This window comes from Vombatus ursinus, unplaced genomic scaffold (assembly GCF_900497805.2).
Source record: "Vombatus ursinus unplaced genomic scaffold, bare-nosed wombat genome assembly UNPS02014818.1, whole genome shotgun sequence".
NCBI classification, from domain to species: Eukaryota; Metazoa; Chordata; class Mammalia; order Diprotodontia; family Vombatidae; genus Vombatus; species Vombatus ursinus.
The window spans coordinates 6,434,493-6,456,493 of NW_020954596.1; the positions used below are offsets into that span (position 1 = coordinate 6,434,493).

A 22,001-nucleotide genomic window follows, 5' to 3' on the forward strand; every position below is an offset into this window, starting at 1 on the left:
TTTTTTAGGATCAAATGAGTTACTATGGGTAAATTGCTTTCCAAATCTGAAAGTGCTACATAAATGCTACCTAAAATCATTATTTCTCAATGACAGGAGGGGAAGGAGGGAGAAAAAAATAATGTTAATTGAAAAAAATTAAAAAACTATAATCTATGATTCTATGATCTTCTTTGCAAAGTTAGCAAGAAAGAGAGCTGTGGTTAATAAAGAGTAATTACAAACAAATAGACAGTATGAAGCTATGTACTCATCTATGTGCCTTTCAAACCTCTTTGTCTACATTTCCCCTATGTTCTTACCATATTGCTTATCGGTTCCTGGTTGGTCAGTCAATAAGCATTTATTCATCCTACCATGTGTCTGGCACTGCATTAAGCAACAGAGATACAAAGAAACAACTATGTACACGCAATATACAATTTACATGATAAACTGGAGATATTCAATAGAGAGAAGGGAGATCAGGAAAGGCTTCTCAAAGAAAATGGGATTTTGGCTGGGACTTAAAAAGGAAGCCAGCAAGAGGCAGAGATGAGGAGGGAGAGAATTTCATCCATGGGAGACAACAGGTGAAAATGTCCAAAAGAGGGAGACTGAGTGTCTTGTGTGATGAACACCAAGGAGGCCAGGGCACTGGATCACAGAGTATGGGAGAGAGGAAGGTATAAAGAAGATGTAAGAAGACTGGAAAGGTTGGGGAGGGGGGAAGGAAGGTACAGTTTATACAGTTTATAAAGGGCTTTGAATGCCAGAGGACTTTATATTTGAGCCTGGAGGTGACAGGGAGCCACTGGAGGTTACTTTTGAGATGGCAGATGATATGGTCAGGACTTTGCTTTAGGAAAATCATTTTGGCTTCTTAATGGAGGATGGAAGTGGGGGTGAGACTTGGGGCAGGACAACCCATTAACGGGCTATTACAACAGATACGGTGTGAGTTGAGGCCTGCACCATGCTGGTGGCAGTGGCCAAGGAGAAAAGGGGGGCTATTCAAGAGATTTTCAGAAGGCAATGTCAACAAGACTTGGCAATGCACTGGATGGGGGTGTGCGTGAGAGTAAGGAGTTGAGGATGACACCTAGATTGTGAGCCCGAGTGACTGGGAGGATGGTGATGCCTTCAACAGGAATAGGAAGGCTAGGGAAACGGGCGAGTTTGGGGAGAAAGACGAGTTTGGTTTGGGATAGAGAGTCTAAAATGTCTACGGGACACTCAGTTCAAGATGAAGATGAAACTGATGGATTGATAAACTCCTATCTGTATCTCTTTCAAGTCTAAGCAAGGGTCCTTAATATGACTGTTGATTGAATGAAAGGGAGGCAGAATTGTTATCATTCACGCTTTTGTGACACTACCAGAACTTGCTGTTTCTAAGACCAATATTAAGGTCAAAATGGCAGAAAATCAAGATGGCAGAATTATGCATGATGTAATTCAAAGTATCATTGCTAAAAGGGGCTTTAGATACTATCATCTGGTACAATCATTCCTTTCCAAGAGGAGGAACAAAATCAAGTGGATTTTAAGCGTTCCATAAAAACAGAAGATAACACTGATCTATGAAAGTCCTACTGGAACTCCTAGCCTGGAGGTTCCATAGCAAATTGAGGCAAATAGCTAGACACTGCCTGGGGAGTGTATTAGAATGAAAAGCATAGAAATGTGTCACTCTCAAAAATGCATACAAGCTGATAACATACAGCTAAAGCTTTATCAGTGTTTTAAGGTTTACAAAACAGAATCTCATTTGAGTCTCCCAACAACTCAGAGAAAGAGATATTACAAGTATTATCCCCATTGCGAAATGAAATTCAGGGAGCTAAAAGCTAAGTAGCTAACAGTGTGAGAGAGGATTAGAACCCAATCCCACGCCCAGCAATGTCCCCCCCATTCCTTGTGGGTAACTCTGTGAAGTTTACATAGTGCTTATAGTCTATGGCACCAGAGGTAGAACCGAAACCAATGAATAGAAATTATTGGGAGGTAGAGGAATTTATAATGAAAAAAAAAATCACTAAAAATTGGAAATGGTCAATAATTAGAGGGGCTAACCACCAACCCTTCATTCAAGTGCTGTGGCAGAGGAAAGAAAACATTTGCAGAATACAAAAAAGGATGCTAGATTTGGGGGGCTCAGATCTGATCCTTGCTTTCTTACCTGCATAACTCTGAAGTTACTTTATCTCTCCGGGCCTCAGTTTCTTCACCTGTAAAACGAAGAGGGTTGAATTAAACGGCCTCTGAGAGCCAGCAAGAATCTTCCCTCTGGTAATCCTTTCACCAGGTCCCTTTCCAGCTCTAAATCTATAATCCTACAACCTCTGAAGTCCGTAAAGAGGGGTCATACACCGAGGGGTTAGAGGAGATGCTCTTGGAGGTCTCTTTCCAACTCTAGGATGGGGAGGTGGGGGAATGAAGTAGAAGGAGAGTTCTAATGGAAATGGAACTTTATGGATAAAATGGTAATCATTTCATTTCTTTTCCCTTGGAGGAGAAAAAGAACCAAAACTAGAATGTAGGATATATCCAAATGTCCTTTTTTGGAAAACAAAATGAAACTGTAGGCTGGGGGTTCTTATGGATTCTTTTTCAGAATTTTTTTTTAGTTCATAAGTCAAAGAAATGCTAAATTTCAGCTAGAGATTAGTGAAAACAAAGATGTAACTTTTTTTCCCCATTCAAATTCATGGGCCCCCTAAAATCTATCCACAGACCCCTGCTTAAGAACCCGTTATGATATTTGTTGTTGGTTTACTATACCTCCAGAGGAGATTATACACTCCTCTCCTAGAGGTGGTAAGAGAAAGTGCTTTATTTGCAAGAAAAATTAAATGAACACAAAAAATTCATTTATTTAAGTCCAAAAATATGTCAAATAATCAAGAAAAGTCAAGAGAAGTAATCAAGTGATTTTAGGGCAACAGTCACCCATCAGCTAGACGAACTGAAAATCAGGCTCGAAACCAGGCCTCAGATACACAGTAGTATGGAAATACCATTAGATGTGACACAGATGAAGCAACTTAACTGGGGGGTGGGGGGAGGAGGGAGGCAAGCTCAGTGGCATTGAAGAGTCCAGCTCCTATGGTCAAGCTTTTGTGCGATGCCAAGCGTGTATTTTTGTTCCATGTCATTTATAGTGAGCAATTTCCCTCATCAGCTTCCCTTAAAAGCTGAGTTATTCGTTCCACCCAATAGGTGATTTTTCTGATTTTAATCCATTAGCAGATACAAAGCTTCTGGTTCTGACCTAATAATTGTGTTAAAATCTTGGTGTATAAATAAGTGCTTCTTCTCTTCTTCTTCTTCAAAACAGGAAGGAAGTCTTGTGTGGTAGACTGAATTAGAAATTAAGTCACGAGTACTTCTAACCTTCCCACCCATTTTAACACCACTGAAGCCTCAACCAAGTTAAAGACCCCCTTTCAAGGGAGGGGTCATTTAACACCTTCACTACATTTACATCTTGGCCTAGCTGAGTTAATAAAAATACATGTCAACGATGACACTTCACATTTTCTTTCGATAACCAAGAAATATTTTCCAGAGATTTTTCAGAGATGTTGTTAAAATGGTCTAGACACCCCCACCAACAAGCCTCTCTACCCTCAAACTCCACCCCATTTCCCCTCCTCCCATCATTGCCCCCAATTTCATAGTCTTCAGAGACTTTTGGGCTCAGCTCAAGGGCTGTCTAGGGCAGGGCCCTGTTCTAAATGTGAAAATAAAAATACATGCTTTGTTCTTAGGTTGAACAAAGCCCAGGCAAGGTCAAGTAATCTTACTGGGGACTTTTAAAAGAAGTACCATTTAAACCAAATTAATAAGCAGAAAGCCACATATGCAAAGCAAAAAGTCTTTTATTGAATTCAAGGACTAGGTTCCGTCTAGTATTGCTCAAGGGATCACCTCCTGGGGAACTGGTCATTGCATTACAAAGACCCCGTCTAAAAGTTCAAGTGCTCTTTGTCATACATTCTTCGGAAGCACACAAAACATAACATTGACCACCAAGCAGGGAAGCTACTTGAATTTTTAACCCGACTGAATTAGCATGGCTTCAGGCTAGAAAAGATCCAAGTAGTGAAAGCTGGGGGAACATTAAACCTGTAAGGTCACCACTACATTCTGATCAAAAAGTCTGAATGTAGGGGGAAAAATTGTCTCGGCTCAAGAGGTTTTGTAACCACTTGAAGTAATGATGGACAAGCACTTCTGACCAAGTGTCAACCAGAGACTTGAAGAGTTCTGATCACCAGATAACTGATGTTTGTTACCAATTACATTACACAACTCAGTTTTTCCCAGTAAGCATTTGAACAAAAGGAACGGATACCTGCACTAGAATCACTGTAGGCAGATTGACTTTAATAAAATGCCCTTCAGAAAATTCATTTCAAAATAGAGAAGCTTTCTCCACAACTGTAAAAGCCATAAAAATGCAAAATACTTTTGTTAGGAAAATTTTAATCAAAATTACTCCTTAATGTTCAAAATAACATTTAACCTATTTTTGTTCTGTCCATATACTGATTAACAGACTATAAACAGGTGATACCACTTCATTTCCCATTCCCCCCACCTGAATTTTTTTTTTGGCTTTTTTTTCTTTTTTTTAAACACAGCCCCTCAACAATGGCCACTACAGACGTTCGAGGACATGGATTACACATGGCAAAGGCAATCCACTATCGCTGGAAATTGAGAAGAACTCATAGATTCTAACCCCAAATCTAGGACTGACTCAGTTGTTCTCAATTTGCTCGAGATCTAGGTCCCCACAGTCCAGAGGAAATATGCCCTCCTCGGCGCTCTCACAATCACTGGGGTCTTCTTCATCGCTTTCACATCCTGCAGCTGCTTTCGTACAATCCCTTGTGCTGAAGCCAATTTGGCATGGTCCGTGATGTCTAACTTCATCCAGCTGCTCTTTCACTGGACTGGAACCAGGGGTGATGATGCTCATGAGGTCATTTGAGTCACATGGGGAGGACACAATTGTCTTCATTTGGGTATCATCTTCATCATCATCTTCATAATCAAGGGAGCAAAGACTTTTTGAATTTTTTAGAGTCTGCAATAAAACAAAACACAAAAATTGATATGTTTTGCTGCACATACAGAACAACAGGTGGCTAGTTTTCTTGATCTGTCAAATTTTCCACTTTGACCTTCCCTAGTGCTCAGCAGTGTACAACGGGTGCTGGTTTAAGTGAGTTTTCAGTTTTCTTACTCATATTTCCATAAGCTCATATCTTAACGAAAGCTCTGAATAGCCAATCTTGTTTATTCACACCCCCCTCCCCCCCTTTTTTTAACATTGTTTAGGATCGGCGATTTAGAACTTAAAGATTTTCTAATCCAACTCACTCTTTTTACAGATGAGGAAAACAGAATCAGAGAGTTGATCACATATGCCCAGTATCATACATGTACTAAATGGCAGAAACAGATTTGAACCCAGGTCCTAGGATTTAAAATCCAGTGTGCCTTTTTGACTACACCAAGCTGCTAGTGTAAGAATGAAGGGATGATGGTGTAGGCTTTACTTGGAAACCCAGGAAACAAAATGAGAAAGAAATGTGTTTATTTTAGAATTAGCAACACTGACCACTTAAAACTGGGAATATCTGAAAAAAAACTGTCAAGAACCAAAATCAGTGAGGTCCTTACAATTTAAGAGGTTTATTCCCTCCCAACCCTAATTCCTCAACAAAGGGTTTGATGCCTAGAATATAAAGATTCCCCTCTGGTTACAAAATATCTCATCCTGCTAGAAAATAAGGAGCCTATTAATCGGGGTCAATTCCATGAGGATGACAAGTGAATGAGCCCGAATGTCTGATGGCCTTTTACCCCAATCAAAGATCAATCCACTGCTATTTTCAGATAAAATTCTATTTTGCAAAAGGAAGATCAAATCCTATTTGAGTCAATAGGACACACATAGTCCATAAAATGTCCTCTGTTTTTTCATCCACATTTTCTAGTCACAAAATTGGGACATATCCAAAGGAATACATCCTTCATTCAAATACGGCAAAGGAGACTAGAAATCCTACATTATCTCTTGAAGTTCATGAAGCTACATACATACTTAAGGAACAAGATTTTACCCTTTCCTTTTCCAATTCTTTAAAAATCAGATGATAAATTTGTTTTATATTTAAGCTTACGTTTTGACCAGCAGTTAAGACATGACTATACACACAAAAATAAGACACATACATAGGATTTAAAATGAGTATGTATAGGTGGAACCCAAGTTTAGCATATTAATGAATTATCTTGTAAATATATGCATATAAATTATTTCTTGTATGTTTTAATATATTTAAAATTCCTCCTTCTAATACTCTATAATTAAATAATTGTATCTTTTACTATAACTCTGTAGATTCAAAAGACACTGGACTCAACCTTTTATGCATGTATGTACCTACTTGACAGATGGTACCAATGACAACTGCTGAGATGTCATTGTAACACATACCAAATTCACAGATTGCAACTGTGCAGCTTAAGCACTACAAACAGCAGGCTCCTTAATGACTTCCAGTTTATGTAATTTATAGAAGGTGTTCTTGTAATAGTTACCATGTCATTAATACTAGTAAAGGAAAAATGGAATACAGCTAAAAATCCAATAAAAAACTCAACACAGAACTAAGGATCCAAAGCTTCCAGAGACTTGAAAAATAAATTACTTTCTCTTCTTGCTGAATTTAAACAATACATACAATTTAAAATCCTGCCTGATGGAAGCTGATGTTTTTTTCTCCCTACAATATGCTTATATAGATTAACAAGGAACATTTGTTTCCTTTGAAACATGAAATCACAATTCAACAAACATTTATTCAGTATTCAGCTAGGCACCAAGTATACAAACAGAAAATGAGATAGCCCCTGACCTCAAGGAGCTTCCCTTCTACAATGTTAGAGCTGGAATTTCCTAGGGACCATTTAGTGTAAACCCTTCTCTCATCAAGGAACAGAGAAGGAAATGTGAAACCTAAAGATGTTTAATGGCATGTCCTCGGTCACTGGGCTGCTATGTGGCAAAGGAGGGACTGCTAGCGCCCTATGTGCACATAAATAGGCAAGTTTAAAACTTCATATATAACAGGTAAATTTAAGAGTCTCTAAATTATTAAGCCGATTTGAATAACTTTACCCCCTGGAGACGAAGCACATTTTTAAAGGATGTTTATAAGTAAAGTAGAAAATAGCGTGCTAGCCACACTGCACTGAGTGAGCTCACTGGCCTCAGTCTAGTTCTCCACCACCCACTTGTCCCAGCTACTCCAGACTAAACACTGGTGTACTCTCGGAAGCTCAATCACACACTGAGCAGGGAAGGCAAGAGCAACCTGTTCAATCACCAGTCTTCATACAAGATGCTAGATCAGACAATAGGAGAATCTAAGGCTAGCAGTGGCTAGAACTCAAAGCACTCAACATATGTCTTTGTATGTTAAGATACATAAAGAAGCCCAACAAGTTTCCAAAAGGAGTGGGATGGTAAAATGGCTGAATATTCGACTTTCTCCTGGAAACAAGGACAGTGAGGGGAAAAGAAAATCTCCCCAAAGCCTTCTTTTCCAATCAAACAAGTCAGGCTCACATTTAACTGAAAGCAAGATAATGTCTTAAGTGTTCTACCAAACTTGTGGCTCAGAAATTCACAATGAAATCACTGTATGGACCCGGGAGGCACAACAACTCTCCCAGGAATTCCACGGGTATATTTGCCACAGAAGGTCTTAATCACATACTGTCCACTATAAAATATGGATTATCTGCTGGTCACCAGCATCATCAAGAAGCTTTTGTGAAGGTTTATTTCTTTCAGGAGAAACCCACCAAGGACACAGTCACCGAAGCTCAAAAAAGAGCACATTAACCTTGCAACGATCTATATGAAAGCGAAGCATCTTGTCCAAGCCAACTTTTCATAACCAGAATGCTTACTTCTCAAAGTTAAAATCCTGAGGTTCCACATATCCATGAACTGAACTTCAAAGAAATCCCCAAACCTAAATGAATGACTGTGCAAAACATTTCAAAGGAAAAAGAAAACTGGTCAAGGACTGTCTGCTCAGATTTGTCACCAAGTACACGAAGGACCTGGGTCTATGCCTAGAAAAGCCAAAGAAGTTTTTCTGCATTTAAGGACAAAAGTGTGGCTCCAGCTCTGAAGAGGAAGTCAGAAAGGTGTAAGAATTCTGACAGAGACTCTGCTACACAAAGAAAGTCAGTCTGGCTTCCTTTCAGAACATTTTCATTGTTGCTGAGGGGAAAAGTAAACTTTGGTAATCAGCATACTAAAGAGAGAAATACTAGCATAAATAGCTCCAATTAGAACTTTCTATGGAGTAAACACATTTTCTCCCCATCAAACAAAACTCATACTCTAGAATCTAACCTCTTGTCTGCCCACCTCATGAAACTCACTGAAAAAATATTCATAGTTAAGCTTCCTGAAAAATCTAGTTAGTGGAAAAAAGACGAGGTTAATAGCTGCAAAGATATATTTTCTAAAAAGCTATATTTTTTGATTAATAGAATTACGAGCACTTCTTCTCAGGGATGGTACTTTCCAGGGCACCTTATGCTGCTAGAGGAAAAAAATTTTTTAAAACATATGGCCAACAATTACCCAAACTCTACTAACTAATGTTCTTTCTTGGTATCTTGAAGGGTTTTTTCTTTCCCTTTTTGGGGGGGAGGAAGGGAGATGGTAGCGGTGGGGGACACAAAAAAAAAAACCTATCCCAAATGCCAAAATAAAACAAACACAGGGAAAAGTCTGAATTGTATTCCAGCTGACTCTTTTGGTGGGAGGACAGCATTGTCCTCCTTGAATAAATAAAGGTTCCTAATAAATCTTCATATTATGTCAAGACACAACGAACCTGAAGATCTGAGTGCAATTTAATTACACTCACTTCCTGCTTTAATTTGGCACAGATTCCTTCCGGTGCTACAATCACTGCTAACAAAGAAATTAATTACCATCTTAAAGAACGCTTTTTTTCTTTCTTTTTTTTTTTTTTTTTGCTGGCCCTGTTACAATATCCTAATTAATTCATAGTATCATTCTTTATTTAAGCCTATGAATGCTTTATTCATATCCTCTACAACCCTGAAGCAGACTGCTTCAATGCAGTTCTATTTCTATATAAAGCATCTGAATGTCGGTTTCAAGGAAGAGGAAAAATTAGGTACCTGGACATTTAAAACAGTTTAGGGAAATTAGCTACTCCCCCCCAAGAATTCAAACTTCAAAGAAGGAAAATAACACATAAGTCCTCATGCTCATATTGCACTTTATGATCATAAAATGTATAAAAATCAATGTCCTCCCTCCCTTCTATCCTTCCCACTTCCCAAATCAAATGATAGAGACTCTGCTCCCATAAGATGTGAAAGTATCATATCCAAGTTTTTTTTTGACATTTTCCAGAATAGAAAAGCTGTTAGTTAATAAAACTCGGAATAAAAGCCAGGTGCTGGCCTAGTTGATTGACCACAGCTGATCTGAGGGTTGCATTTTTGTATCCAGGAAATCCTGAGGCATGCTCTTCTCAAGACAGGAGCTAAAACAAGCTGTGATGGTGATCGTGAATGTGGCAGAATGAGAAAGATAAAAGGCAGAGATGAGAGGTCTGGAAGAGAAAGAGGGTGCAAGCAAGCTGTCTGCAGACGCTGTCTAATTCTCCTTCCTGCTGCCATGACACATTTTATCTCAACTGCTCCAGAGGGATCAGGACACTACTTCCCTCAGTAGCAGCAAGAGAACCTTTTTCCTCCCTTAAGGGCCCAGACTCATACACCAAAATAAACCAAAAACACCCACCTCAAACCCCAAGAGTATGTAAGAAAAAAGCAACTTTTCCCCTTGGAGAAATGTGAGAAGTCAAGCTCATAAGCTTTTTAATACCAGGTAACATAATGTCTCATTTAATATATTTAAACATATACCACCACCACCCACGGCAAAAGATTGATACTTTACTTCCCCATTAAGATTAATCAAAAGAGGAAGATTGGTAGGAAAATGGGATGGGCAAAAATGAAGAGAAGGGGGAGAAAAATGGAAGAGAAAGAGGGACAAACTAAAGATGAGGAAGAAAGATGGAAAAGAAGAGGCCCACAGGGTCGGGGCAAGGAAGAGCAGGACCAAGCCAGACACAGGGGTGTGTCATGGTTTTTGAAATGGAGATGAGAAGATAAACTGCCTTTTGTCACATACTCAGTTAATCTAGGGTCAGTTTCACCACTCTTTCAAATAGTAATGAAATGAGCCACTACTTAAAAGAAATACAATTCAAGGTCCCAGTCTAACCAAAATCTTACAAATTACCAAAAATGGCTTTTCTGCAATCTGTTTTGGTATAGTCTATTCTAGTAGAGCATATACTAGTGTTTTCCATCACCGAACCTGAATCTGTCAATAAATTCATCCAGACCTCCTATGTTTCTCTGTGCAGACTTATAAACATCAACAGGACCAGGTGCCCAGTCCCTAGCCCCTAGGTATTTTAGTTTCAAGGAAGAGATGAGATCTGAATAGTCTCTGCTAATAAAAGTTTATTATTTTAAAAACATCTTGGTTTATATATCATCTTCATTTCTGAATATATCCCCTGCCCTTTCCCCTATCCAGAGAACCATCCTTTGTAGGGGAAAGTTTGGAAGAACTAACCAGCACAGCAACCAAATATGAACATGTATGTGATGCTGCATTCCCCAGCCTCTCCACCTCTGCAAAGAAGGGAAGGAGGTACATTTCCCCAGGTCTACTCTGGGGCCAAGCTTGGACATCCCAATTCAATGGTGTGGTCTGTTTGTTTTTAAATCTCTCCCTTTATGCTGCTGCAGTCACTGTGCACACTGTTTCCTGACCCTGCTTTCACTCTGCATCAGTTAATCTATCTTCTGATGATTCTCTAATGCCATCACATTTAGGTACCACAATTTATCTAGCCGCTTCCGAGTCAAGAAGCATCTTCCTTTGTTTCCAGTCCGTCCTTACCACAAAAAGTGTTGCTCTGCCTGCCCTTGATCCTTACTATCTGCATGACCCAGACCTCAGGGGTCATCAAATCCTCCTACCCCTGTCAGAGAGGCATACTGCCACCTCTGTCCATAGGAACTTAAGCAAGCTCTCCAGTCTTTCAGTTAGAATGTACTGTCTACTCTGGTTGGGCTCTGGTCATGCTCCTTCAATTCTTTCCTCCCCTCCCACAAACTCTTCTTCCTTCTCCCTCCTTTTCTAAATTCAGCTCAGCCTACATTCCACTTCTAAGCTCTCCTAGACCTGGGCTTCTTAAACTTTTTCCACTCAAGACCCCTTCCAAACTTTTTTTTTTTTTAAGGCAATTGGGGTTAAGTGACTTGCCCAGGGTCACACAGCTAGTAAGTGTCAAGTGTTTAGTCTGAGGCTGGATTTGAACTCAGGTCCTCCTGACTTCAGGGCCGGTACTCTATCCACTGCGTCACTGAGCTGCCCCCAAACTTCTTAAACTGTGCATTGCGACCCTATATGGGGTTAGACCATACCCTGGCCTAGTCTTCTCTTGGCTAAGTGGAAGATAAAACAGTAGCATCTGATCAGTTCAGCACTGGACCTTTCACGTGGGCTCATCTTTTCTCTCCAGGGAGACTGTGCTTGAGACAGGGGAGATAACTCTACACTTCTATCGGACCGCAACAACACTCAACTTGTCAGATTGGCAAGACAGGGAAAGGGCTATATTCTTTCTGCAGAACATGAGATTCTGTGATTGTCTTCACAAGAAGTAGGTCCTTAAGTGGTATGGACTCTTGAAGGGTGTGTGGAAAGAAAGCCATGACCTGGATTCCAATCACTTCTCTGCCATTTACTAGCTGTGTGACCTTGGCGAAGGCATTTAACCTCAATGGGCCTCAGTTTTCCTCTGGATAGCCTAGCTTTTTTAAATTAAACATTTTACTAAAAAACACTGACCATCAATACAAACTTGCTTAGTAACAACTACATTTCATTTCCAAGTAAAAAATATCACAGTATTGGGGCAGCTAGGTGGCACAGTGGACAGAGCACTGGCCCTGGAGTCAGAAGGACCTGAGTTCAAATCCGGCCTCAGACACATAACACTTACTAGCTGTGTGACCCTGGGCAAGTCCTTGAACCCCAACTGCCTCACAAACAAACAAAAATATCACAGTATTAATTTACAAGCTCCGAGAAATATCATGAGAGGCAGCATGGCATATTGGTTAGAGAGCTGGCCTCAAAGCCAAGAAGATCTGGGTTCAAGTCCCACCTCAGCTACATATTGACTGTGTGACTTCAAGCAACTCACTCAGAAGAGGTGATGATCTACATTGGTAGGAGTTTCCTTCTGTAAATTTCCTGTATCAATGAAATCACAGGTTCACTCCCTATCCCTAATGTTATCATAATGTTTTTCCATTTACTCTCTCTAGGATCTTATTGGATTCTTTGTCCATTCATTTTCATTCACTGATCTTCTTCTTGTTCCAATTAATGTGGATTCTTTGCACAGTTTCCTCATATGTGCTGGACTTAATTATAAATTCTCTAACATGATGTACCATAATTTACTAAACAATTACCCCATTTGTAGAACATTTATTATTATTTAGTTTTTTGAAATTATGTTACTATGAAAATCTCTGAACAGGTAGATCTTTTTTGTGTTTTTGGTAACACCTGAGGCTTTATTTCCCAATAGTAGAAATATCAGGTCAAAGACTATGTTTCTTGTTTTTTTTTTTGGTAACTTACAATTATCATTTTTTTATTTGGATGACATGATCTCTAAGGTCCCTTCCAATTCTAAATCCTATGATCCTACAAAGTAATCACCCCAGAGGACTGCTCTGTGTCTCCCGTGTCTTCATTTAAAACAGTGACAACAAAAACCCTTCAATATGTTGGATGACGAATTACTGAATTGAAGCATTCAAGTCCTTCAGAATGGAAAGAGGAATGGACTTGAAGTCAGAGGATTTGGGTTCAAATACTGCCTCTGACGCTTACTCCTTCACTTAACATCTCTGCGACTTGGTTTCCACATCTGTAAGAGGGGAACGATGACCTCCGAATTCTCAATCCATCGATGTCTTGGCTCAAAGTGTTTTTCTCGAAAGGGACTTACTGTTTCCACATGTTCATGCTGGGAATTTTGTCAACAACAACAATAACAACGACAACACGCCATGATCAGCAGTCACTAAGTGCCAAATATTTCCCATAGTAATTGGTCTTGATTTAATGATTCTCTCCAGTTCTGCTCATAGGCAAACAGATTAACAAAGCAGATAGAAAGCCATTCAAGCCTCAGGGACATTATAATTTTCACCAAGTCATTATAATTTAATTATAATTCCTAAACAGAGAAGAGGTGGTGATGGTAGCTATAATAATTAAGAAAATTCATTCCTATACATTAAAGCAGCTCTGATTTGGAGGCCAGAACTTGAGAGCAAGAAGGGGCCCTAGAGGGGCAGCTAGGTGGTGCAGTAGATACAGCTCCAGCCTTGGAGTCAGGAGGCCTTGAGTTCAAACTTGCCCTCAGACACTTGACACTAGCTGTGTGATCCTGGGCAAGTCACTTAACCCCGACTGCCTCACCAGAAAGAAAAAAAATTAAATTAAAAAAAAAAAAAGAAGAAAAGAAGGGGCCCTAGAGATCATCCGGTAGCAACTCCCTCATTTTTATTTATTTACTTTTATTTTATTTTATTTATTATTATTATTATTATTGTTTATTTTTGCAACTCCCTCATTTTAATGGTAAAGAAACTAGGCTACAGAGTTCATAGCAGAGCTGAGACTGAAGCCCTACCTCCTGATTCTCAGGCCAGACTCTTTCTAGTGTGGCTGAGTCCTGTTTAGAGAAGAGGCAGCAGAACTGGTGATGAATGAGTCTGGTTCCTGCAGAAATAAATTCAACAAGTCTAACGATTACTACTCCAACTGCCATTTGGCCTCAGAAATGGATAAACTGAGAGACTACAATACATTATTACTTAAAATTTTAGTGGACATATTGGAGTTTTACAAATGTTTGTAGTCTAAAACAATGGTGGTAAAATTAAATTTTGGTTACTTTCTGTTGTGGAAATTTAAAACGTTGCAACATAAATCAATCTATAATTCGACACAGTAATTCTTTAAGTAGGTCTATAAATGTGAGCAATTATTAACAATGATTAAACTACTTTCAATGATTATGGAAAGTAATAGCTTGTTTTTTGCTACCTATATTCAAAAATAATTACACAAAACACGCTTGTTGACCTAAGCAAGACAAGGAAAGTCCAGAAAAGGTCCACTCTGCACATTTTCATTCCTGAAGTAAACCATTAAAAAAAAAAAAATCCTACTACCATTAAAGTAGATTAGAGAATATAGTAACTTGATAAATTTTCCCTCATCCTTACTTATGAAGCCTTTTTTTAAAAGTTAACAAAAAGTTGTTGATGGAAAGCATACTGGAAAAATAAAAAACATTCAGATTCCAAAATTTGATTTTTTTTCCAGTTTAGTACTTTCAAATATATTTAAGTCCATGGATACTTTGTCCCAAACATCAGATCTTAACACAATGTGCTATCCAGTTACAGTAATCTGTCAATTTAAAAACTATCTGCCTTTTAAATTTACGCATTTTCCCCTTAACTTATTTTTCCCTTTTCCTAAGTAAACAGAAATCAATAGATTTTTTTTTGACTTAATGGAAAATGACTGCTTTAATACTTTATAAAACTACTTTAAACTGTTTTAATGGGGCCTTCCTTTCCCCACCCCCGACCCTGATTCAAGGCCATTGCACACCCTTCCCCCTCACTGTAAGGACACATCTGGTCTTACACCCATGACAGCTGGTTATATTCTGTCATCTACAGACTGAGTCCTCAAAAATAGGACAGAATGAAAGGAACAGGAGAAGTGTCTTTCAAAATTAAAACTTCAACTTTTCCATCTGTTTTGAAACCTATGCTTGGGTGAATTTGTAGAGAAATAAATCTTTCATTATGTGAACATATTGAACCACATAACAGTCAGTGAAGTAGCCAGGTCACCAGATAATGGAAAGGCTTATTTCAGAGAGAAATATTTGCATTTATTCAGCTTTGATACAGTGAGTTCTATCAACCAAGAATATCATCTAAAGACCAGCTGTTACCCTGAAGTGTCTTTAATGATTAACATACTGATTATAACTCCAATTCCCTTAAAGACCAACAAGATAAAATGTTCGTGGGGAGGGAACTATTGGGAGAAGGAGAAAATATGGAGGGAAAAATTTTGTTAGTTGGTATTTTGCTCAACTTTTAATTTACATTATAAGATGGTGCTACAAGGTTTTAAATAGTATAAGTAGTAGAAACATCTGCCTGATTATTACAAAACTGACTCATCTTGTTTATCTGTAATTGCTTAAAAGTCAACTCCTCTTTCTAACTCAAAACAAAAGGGCTACTTTTTCTAGTCATTAGGACGGGAATAATAGCTATAGGTTTCAATGAGGCTACATATAAAACAAATTTTTTTTTGGTTCTTTTTAATAAAATAAGCTCAATGACTGTCTTTATCTATAAGTATCCTATGAGAAATAACCTAATCTATAGCTTTTTGAACTAAAAGAAATCAGTCAATGAAATTAGTCTCTATTAGTCAGAACACGCTTTGCACTTCTCTACTATACTACCCTACTGCCCCATCAAAAGCAGGAAAAATGGATTACACAGAAATGGTCTGTTCTTAGCAGAGGTCCAGAACTAATAAAAAGGATCCTGAGGATGGCCACCATAGGATTAAACCTCTTATGACAATAAAATTATGCCTATGTTTCAATGCTTTGTATGTAATATATATTCAAATATTTGTTGAATTTTTTTAAAAAAAGGGTTCTTTGGCTATTTCCCCATTTATCCTGGACTTCATGGATTCTTCATGGAGGTAGAAATTCCAGTCTTGGGCTTGAATGTCAGTTTGGATAATTATTACCTACAGAAATTTGGCCAAGTCACTCTCCAACTTGAGGCTTCAGTCTCATGGGTAAAATGAGGGCACCAGAGAAGATCCCTTTCAGCTCTGAACTCTTTGATTCTGGGGACAATCCTCACCTGCAAAGGATGGGCCATCCTTCTTTAAGTAGCTAGGTTTTCTCTGCCTTCTGTCTCAAGCAGAGCCTTTCATTTTTATTTTAACAAATACAGTCAACATTGACCTTCCTATTTTTCTAAGTCTCTGCTCATTCTGGGTTTTATACTTGCTGGCACAATTCTTGCAGAATGGTGTCACTCTCTTTTTCTTTGGGTCACCTACCTCTCCTTACACCTTTTGTATGTGACCTTTTTAAGGTCTAAGCTGATTGGTTTAATCATTTAATCAGATTGCTTTTTTCATAACACTTAGATCAGCTGTAAAACAGGAACAGCAATGGGGGTGGGGGGAGGTAATTTGGGGGCATGAAACATTCGAAGGGGAATAGAGAACCAATGTGGGTGACATAAGAGACTAAGTGGGGGTGGGGAGTAACCCAGAGGAGAAGGGCATCAGAAGGTTGAGAAAAATACAAAGTACAAGGGAGAGGCTGACACATTTCACTGAAATTTTGCCTCAGAACTGTCCTGCACCCAGGAAAGGATGAAGAAACTTTCCTTTGTCCACTGTCCTCTGTTCCCAGAATTGAGGCATGTGCTAGTTGATAGCATAAGTCAGTTATATTATGGGCGGAAACACAAGTTAACTTAGGAACCTCACCACTTACCTATCATTTCTGTGGGAGAATGTGTTCCGAGACCCAAACAACTTACTCAAAATTTGTTTTTTTAACTTGTATATTTCTCTTTATAGCAATTTACTCTTATTTAGAACAATGTTAAATATTAATTTCCCTCCTTCTCAACAAGTCCCTAAAAGTTCATTAAAACAGCAGTCAGTTTTCATAGCACATCATCTACTAAAAAACACATGCAATTTGTATGTTTCCTAGGTAGGGTTAACTTGCAGTGACAGAAATTTATCTTCATAAAGTTTCATAGTCTTGGCAAGGATAAATCTTCAAACCTAACATGCCTTCAAAACAAGACAATGGTCAAGAAAACAGTAAAGTTACCCTTCCTAATACTGATCTGACACTGGCACCACTGATTGAAAAGGGATAAACAAAGTTTATAACAAAACACACTTTGACGCTGGAAAGAATTCCAGAGATGGATCTTTTAGCCCAAATCCCTTATTTTACAGGTCAAGTAACTTTTTTTTTAAAACCATACACACAAATTCATATGTGTAGTAACATCTGATTAATTTGCATTATGCTGATGTTGAATGTTTTTTACTGTGATGCTTTATAATCATGGCATGGAGGGGATCCACAGCTGGGGTCAGCCAGAGGAACATAACCTCCATTAAGTGCTCCTCAGCTGTCAAGTTTAAGCCCAGGGTCTGATGGCAGTGTGTACCCGAAGCAGGGCCTGGCTAAATATAAGGAGGCTTGTCACCAGAAGGCTGGCCACTATTGATTAATTCATTCATATATTTATCTACCATAGTCACTCAAACAGACCATTTCTAACAACTTTCATTGATTTAAATACAATAGAACAAAAGACAGACTGAATTCTAAGTCAACAAACTACAGTTCCTTGAGGATTCCCTATCTGCACCCACAAAATCAATCCTTGCAACACTTTTCCTGGCAGATTTGCTCAAAGTGGAAAGTCGCACATTCCCAGCTGAGGTCGAACGCTTGAAGGCCTTCTTGTTTCAGTTCTCACACCACCCCCATCAGTGCCATGTTTTTCATTTTTTTTTCACATTTTTTGTGCTTTCTGTTGGTGATGTTGCTATTTGAAACGCCTCCCAGCCAAATCAACCAATAAATGAAATGGTCCCCAACCATTCCTCAGCACAAGAATGCTGTAAGGGGCCCAGATAAGCTTCTTTCAGGCACATCCAGAATAAAGAAAAAGAAATTCAGCTACCTGTTAAGTGAGGCTGGCTCAGGAAAATATAAAATGCTCAAGTAGATGTTGCGACCAGGTACCTAAACCTGGATCTTCCCCAAGGAGCACTGGTTCAGTATTCATTAGTTCATGGTTCATGGTGACTTTGTAAAAACATAACTACCACAAATGGCAAGAATCAGCCTACTATTATGTGCAAGAATCCATATTAACATCCATTTAAGCAATAATTAGAAAGAACAGATCTGATCTACCAAAGAAAAAGCGATAGGAAATTACTAAATTGTCTAAAAAACAAACTTACGGCACCCTCAAGAATTCTAGAAATACTCACTGGGAAACAATACAAATGATAACTATGCTCTCAATCACAATTCAAATTCCCTTAGGACACCTCATTTTTTCCCCCTTAAACTAGTTCATGTTACACTGTAAAGGAAAACAATGACTGCTTTTCTTTAAAAAAGTTCTATAATTCTATAAGACTCAATGCCCCTCTCACCTAATGATCAGATTTGTTGTTGAGCTTTGTTTTGTTGGGGGTGAGGGGGCATGAAAAGCTGTACTTTGCAACTATATTTATAAAATATATTTCCGAGCTGATCAAAAAAGTTTAGACATGTTTAGGAAAAATGAAAGTAAGTACTGAGCAAATGAGACATTCACATACATTTAATTTCATTAGTATGCCTATTCCGGCCAAACCTAGGCAATGACCTAGGGCTAATTCATTTGTCTTTCCCAGAAATACTAAAATATGTGAACTTGAATGACACTTGTAAGAATGGCAAAGAATCATAAAGTCACTAAATGATTATATTTTAGAACGCTTGGGTAAAGAGGACCTTTATAAAGTAGATCATAAAAACCTGGTCTCAGTTTTTAAAAAACACATTTATGCCTGTGAGCCACTTTGTCCCTCATTTGTAAGATTTTGCTTTGTAGTTTTTATAGTATACAGCCTCTAAAAAATGAGAAAGATGAGCTCAGGTGAGTATGTCAACCACAATCAATTAATAAATATTTCTTAAGTGCTTACTATGTGCCAAGCACTGCCCTAAGTGCCCAAGACAGAAAACAGAATGAACAACCAGTCCCTGGCCCTAGTGGAGGAGATAACTGGCGCATAAATTGGCATGGCAGAAGATGAAGAGAACCTTCAGGGAAGGCTGCAAGGACTGGGAAAGGCCTCTGGTTGGAGGAGGGATTCTAATTATGTAGAATTAAAATCTCAGTTTTGATCAGGATAAATAACGTGCAAGAACCTTTAGAAGACGGCAGCGTTAAACCAGTAGAAAATGTGGGAGGGTCAAGAATGAGGACACAGGTCTGAGCCCAAGCTCTGCCACACACTTCCTGTCTATGGACAAATCATTAGCATCTCTAACCCTCAGCTTTCATATGGCAAAAAATATCAATCTGCCTTGTTAATAAATTCATAGGAATACTGTCAGGATCAAACAGGAGCCTATAGAGCGATAAATAAAAGGTATGTATTATCCTATCAAACTGGGGTTCTCCTAACAAAATCTTTCACTGGGATTCTTCACTGTGGCCACTGAATCCAAGGAAAAGAAGAGCAACTGAAAAGTCACAGATGGACCTGACAGATAACATGTCTGCTTCTCAAGGGCCAGTCTAGTTAAGGGCAACAAGAATCACCACTAGAAGACAGGCAGCAAAGTGGTGTAACCTTTTTAGCCAACAATTATTAAGCACCTAATATATTCAAAGTACTGAGACAGGTACCGACTAGCAAAGACCAAAAAAGAAAAAAAGACACTTACCACTGTTGTGATCTTAATGGAGGAAGCAATACCCACACATATGAAATCATGACTCAGTGGAAGACATTTGGTGACTACAAGGCAGAAAGAAGGCTAGGGGCCATTAGAAGGCTTAGTCTGGAGTCCCAACTATGCTGTCAGGCAGCTCCCTGGCTGCACTCAAGTTACCTGGCCTTTAGGAGACTCAATTTCCCTTTCTATAAGACAGGAAAGGCTACTTATACTGCATAATGCTCAAATGAGACATAAATGTCAGTTATTACTTTAAAAAAATTGTGCTTTTGCTTGTTGGTATGCATTAAATTTCTTCTTAAAATGTTAATTATGTATTGATAACCTGGACAATAACTTCACCTTCTATCTTCACACTTGCACGCCCCTTATACCCACCAATGCCAGAAATTTACTCCTTCCTTACTTCAGCTTCCTTCCCAAGATTTAATCTCTTCCCCACTGCTATTAGTGTTGGCTCTCTCCAGAAATTACTTTGGATTTATTTACCGAGGTAACTGTTCAATGTCCCTACTAGAAAGTAAAGGTCTGGAGATGCAAGAATTATTCTGATTGATTGATTGATTGGGTGGAGAAAAAGGGGAGAGAAATCTTTGTGTCCTATGTATCTCAGCACAGAACCTGGGACATAGACACTTGTCCCAAGTGGACTTAGTTAAATAATGAGACCACAATTGTTTTATTCTTAGGTACCAATATGTAAGAACTGAATCATCTTTCAGGCATTCCCCTCTCTTGATATGTTTGAATCTAATACCTGGAATTTTAGTGTGATGCCAACTGAAATGCTTTTTAAAAATCTAAAAATACAGTTTTGCATAACCCAGCACAAACATCTATCAAATTACTCTTCTGAACAAGTTCATATCAAATACCATCTCACACACACATTTAGCATTTTCACTGTTTTGGTGATAACGTGCAACATTCATGCCATAAGCAAAGCTTTGCAACTCTTATATTAAAGGTGATGGGTCATGCTAATGGGAACTCCCATTCTTCACTATCCCATTTTTAGACTGAGTAGATCTGTCAACCCTTCCACAGAACCTCTTTTTTCCCTCCCCTTCTCTCAACAGCCACTATAGTTTAGGTCTGTTAGTACTGATCACTTGGACTAGTTTGATAGGGTCTCTCTGACTCAAATCCCACCCCTCTTCAATCTATGCTCCCCACAGTTGATAAAGTGATAGTCCCAATCCAAGCTGTGAAGACAAGAACTACAAGAACTCACTTTATTTGACAAAAATTGCTAGGAAAACTGGAAAGCAATTTGGCAGAAACTGGACCCAAGATAAGGTTATAAGGTTAAATACATAATTTAAAGTACATAATTTAAACATAAAGGTTGATATCATAAGCAAATTAGGAGAGCATGGAAAATTTTACCTGTCAGATCTATGGATAAAGGAAGAATTTATGATTAAACAAGAAATAAAGAAGATCATGGTAAGTAAAATGGATAACTTTGATTATATTAAGTTTAAAAGGTTTTGCACAAACAAAACTAACGCAGCCACAATTTGAAAGGAATCGGGGGGGGGGGGATTTTTACAACAAGTTTCTCTGAAACTCATCTCTCAAATATTTTGAGAACTGAGTCAAATTTATAAAAAATGAGTCATTCTCCAACTGATAAATGGCCAAAGCATACGAACAGGCAGTTTTCAAAAGAAGAAATCAAAGCTATCTACAATTATATGGGAAAAAATGCACTAAATCACTATCGATTAGAGAAATTAAAACAACTCTGAGGTACCACCTCACACCTGTCAGATTGGCTAATATGACAGAAAAGGAAAATGATAAATATTGGAGGTGATGTAGGAAAACTGGGACACTGATGCATTGTTGGTGAAGCTGTTGGACCAAAATGGTCCAAGGACTCAAGAGAACAATTTGGAATGATACGCAAAGGGCTATAAAACTGTGCATCCCCTCTGACCCAACAGTACCACCACTGGGTCCATATCCCAAAGTGATCAAAGAAAAAGGACCCACATGTACAAAAATATTTATAGCAGTTCTTCACGTGGTGACAAAGAACTGGAAATCTCAGGGATGCCCATCAACTGGGGAATGGCTGAACAAGTTGTGGTATACAATTGTGATGGAATACTACTGTAAATGCCAAGCAGGATGGTTTCAGAAAAATCTGAGAAGATTTATATGAACTGATATAAAGTAAAGTGAACAGAACCA

The 22,001-nt window shown here is 38.6% G+C and overlaps 1 protein-coding gene across 4 annotated transcripts in view; it reads right to left on the reverse strand.

Moving 5' to 3' along the window:
• Positions 1-3,845: 3,845 nt before the first annotated feature.
• FAM53A (family with sequence similarity 53 member A) overlaps positions 3,846-22,001 on the reverse strand; it is a 111,406-nt gene continuing 93,250 nt past the window's right edge. For all 4 annotated transcript variants that reach the window (XM_027836142.1, XM_027836141.1, XM_027836144.1 and 1 more), the window contains one exon: positions 3,846-5,077. In XM_027836142.1, the coding sequence (XP_027691943.1) occupies positions 4,748-5,077 (330 nt within the window). In that variant the 3' untranslated portion in view covers positions 3,846-4,747. The remainder of the gene's footprint in view (positions 5,078-22,001) is intronic.